The 2571-nt window shown below is 51.6% G+C and overlaps 1 protein-coding gene across 1 annotated transcript in view; it reads right to left on the bottom strand.

Annotated features, from left to right (window-relative positions):
* Positions 1 to 2571, bottom strand: part of KDM2B (lysine (K)-specific demethylase 2B) — a 91856-nt gene that overhangs the window by 47783 nt on the left and 41502 nt on the right. Inside the window, exon 11 of the mRNA XM_015567266.1 lies at positions 969 to 1444. Within this exon, the coding sequence (XP_015422752.1) occupies positions 969 to 1444 (476 nt within the window). The remainder of the gene's footprint in view (positions 1 to 968; positions 1445 to 2571) is intronic.

Below are 2571 nucleotides of genomic sequence, written 5' to 3'. Positions count from 1 at the left end.
CTCATCCCTACTCTGTCACCTCACGCACGTCCCTTAACGTTTCTGAAACTACTTCCTCATCCTGAAAGGGCAGATAATAAGGGTAACTACCACTTGCCTAGCACTGGCACCTGGTAAGTAGTAAGCTTTCCACAAATGTTAGGATTATGATGACAACAGGACAAGGCTGCCCAGTGTATTTCCTTTTTCTTAAACACCTGTTCACTAGCTCTCTGCCTCTTGCAGCCCTCCCCATCTGGAGGACTCCTATGCCGCCTCAAAGCCCAGCTCAGATGCCCACTGCATAACTATCCGATAGCCCCGGCCAGCTCCCATGCTCAGGGCACACACGGCATGCTCAGTGGCACTTCATTCTCTGTCTCCTGATTTCTTCACCTGTCTGCTTCGCTGCTAAACAGTGAACTTCCCGAGGGCAGTGACTACGGACCTCTGCTTTCTGTTCCCCAATGGATAGCACAGCTGGTGCTCAATGAAAGTTGGACCAATAATTAGGCTCTACTACGTGGAGAACTCTGGACCCCAGGTGGCCAGGCGGCCCACTTTAGCTGGCCACCTTGAGGCTCACCAGGATGTACAACCGGCTCATGTGAAATGGATACGTGTTCCAGAGGAAGCCAACCCAGACCACAAGTCTCCCCGACCAGGATGCGGAGCCCGTCCCCAAAACCGCAGCACTCGTGATGCTCCCGTAGCGACTACTGTTGGCAAATCCTCAAATTCCAACAAGTGTGAGAAAGAACTCATTGTCAACCACAAAGCCATCTTCCACCAGAGTCCCCAAGGGGGGCCTCCACTCGGACTCCCTGGATGAGCTGACTTGGACCAGAGGCCCCTCTCTGTGCATGGATGTGTCCTAAGGAAGGTCTGCTCCAAGCCACCCTGTGCTGAGCTGCCCTGGAGAAACTATGCTTTGAACAGACCCTCCCAAGCTCTCAGCTATATAGCCCCAGACGCGGCTCCCTGCCCACCTTCACACCCTCCAGGAGCGCCTGGGGGTCCTCGATGCCCTCAGGGACACACTTCTTGTTTTCTGGCAGGGATTCAAGTTTCTCCACCAGAGCTTTCAGGCCCTTCAGTTCAAACTCGGTGAGGTGGGTCCATTTGGCAGGGACCTCAGTGGTGGGAGAGCCAGTGGGCGTCTTAGGGTCATCTATGGGCATCGTCGTGGACTTGACGCTTTCCTCTGACTCATTAGACAAAGTCCTTTTGAGGAACCGCAGGGCAGGTGCTTTGGGCTTCTTCCCGGGGGGCTCCTGGTCCTCGGAGGGGATGCTGGTGGGTGAGGCAGGGCCATCGGCAGGTGGCTTGGGCACCTTATCTGCACCCTCTTCTTCCTCCTCCTCCTCCTTCTCCTCCTCCTGGGGCTGCTGCTCACAAGACTCCTCCTCCATGTCCAGCCAGGAATCAGATGAGAAGCCGTCTATACTGGGCTTTCTTGGGGTATCTACAGGGGGTGGGGGTGAAGGGATCACAAAAGAAGACTGAGATGAGCACCCTAAATGCCCTGCTGAAAGTCATGTGACCTCCATTCACTTGCCTCCTTCCCCCCTCCCCCCACGCCCCTTTACACTGGAGATCGAGCTTCTCTGAATAGTTCTAACGGTCTATGCCTCCCTCACTTCTAGAAAGGTTAGGGTCAGTCAGACACAGGTTCAAATCCCAGCTCAGCTTCCTCCAGCCATGTGTACCCACACAAGATGCTTCACCTCTCTGAACACACCTGGCATTTTATATTTTCAACATATAAAAATAACACAAAAGAGCATATATGATGATGTCTGATTCCACTCATTGGAATGTCCAGACAGCGGAAAAATCCAGAGACAGGAAGCAGATTTGCGACTGCTGGTTTCCCTCTGGGGTGATGGCTGCATAACTAAACACCATTAAAGTGAACATATTAAATAGGTGAGTGGTATGGTATGTGAATTATATCCCCATTATGCTCTTTAAAAATATAAGGCAGCCGAAACCAGTTTGGCTCAGTGGATGGAGCGTCGGCCTGCGGACTGAGGGGTCCCAGGTTCGATTCCAGTCAGGGCATGTGCCTGGGTTGCGGGCACATCCCCGGTGGGAGATGTGCAGGGGGCAGCTGATCGATGTTTCTCTCTCATCGATGTTTCTAACTCTGTCTCTCTCCCTTCCTCTCTGTAAAAAATCAATAAAATATATTTTTTAAAAAAATAAAAATATAAGGCAGCCCAGCCAGTGTAGCTCAGTGGTTGAATATTGACCTATGAACCTGGCGGTCAGTCTGATTCCCAGTCAGGGCATAAGCCCTGGTGTGGGGTGGTGGGTCCGATCTCCAGTAGGGGGCGTGCATTTTGATAATTTTCTCTCATCATTGATGTTTCTTTTTAAAATTTATCTTTATTGATTTCAGAAAGGAAGGGAGAGGGAGAGAAAGATAGAAGCATCAATAATGAGAGAGAATCATTGATTGACTGCCTCCTGCATGCCCCACACTGGGGATCGAGCACGCAACGCAGGCATATGCCCTGAGCAGAAATCGTACCATGACCTCCTGGTTCATAGGTTGATGCTCAACCACTGAGCCAATACTGGCTGGGC

The sequence above is a fragment of the Myotis davidii genome, unplaced genomic scaffold (genome assembly GCF_000327345.1).
Source record: "Myotis davidii unplaced genomic scaffold, ASM32734v1 scaffold223, whole genome shotgun sequence".
Taxonomy (NCBI): domain Eukaryota; kingdom Metazoa; phylum Chordata; class Mammalia; order Chiroptera; family Vespertilionidae; genus Myotis; species Myotis davidii.
The sequence above is the reverse complement of the archived record's forward strand: the minus strand, read 5'-3'. Positions and strand labels throughout refer to the sequence as shown.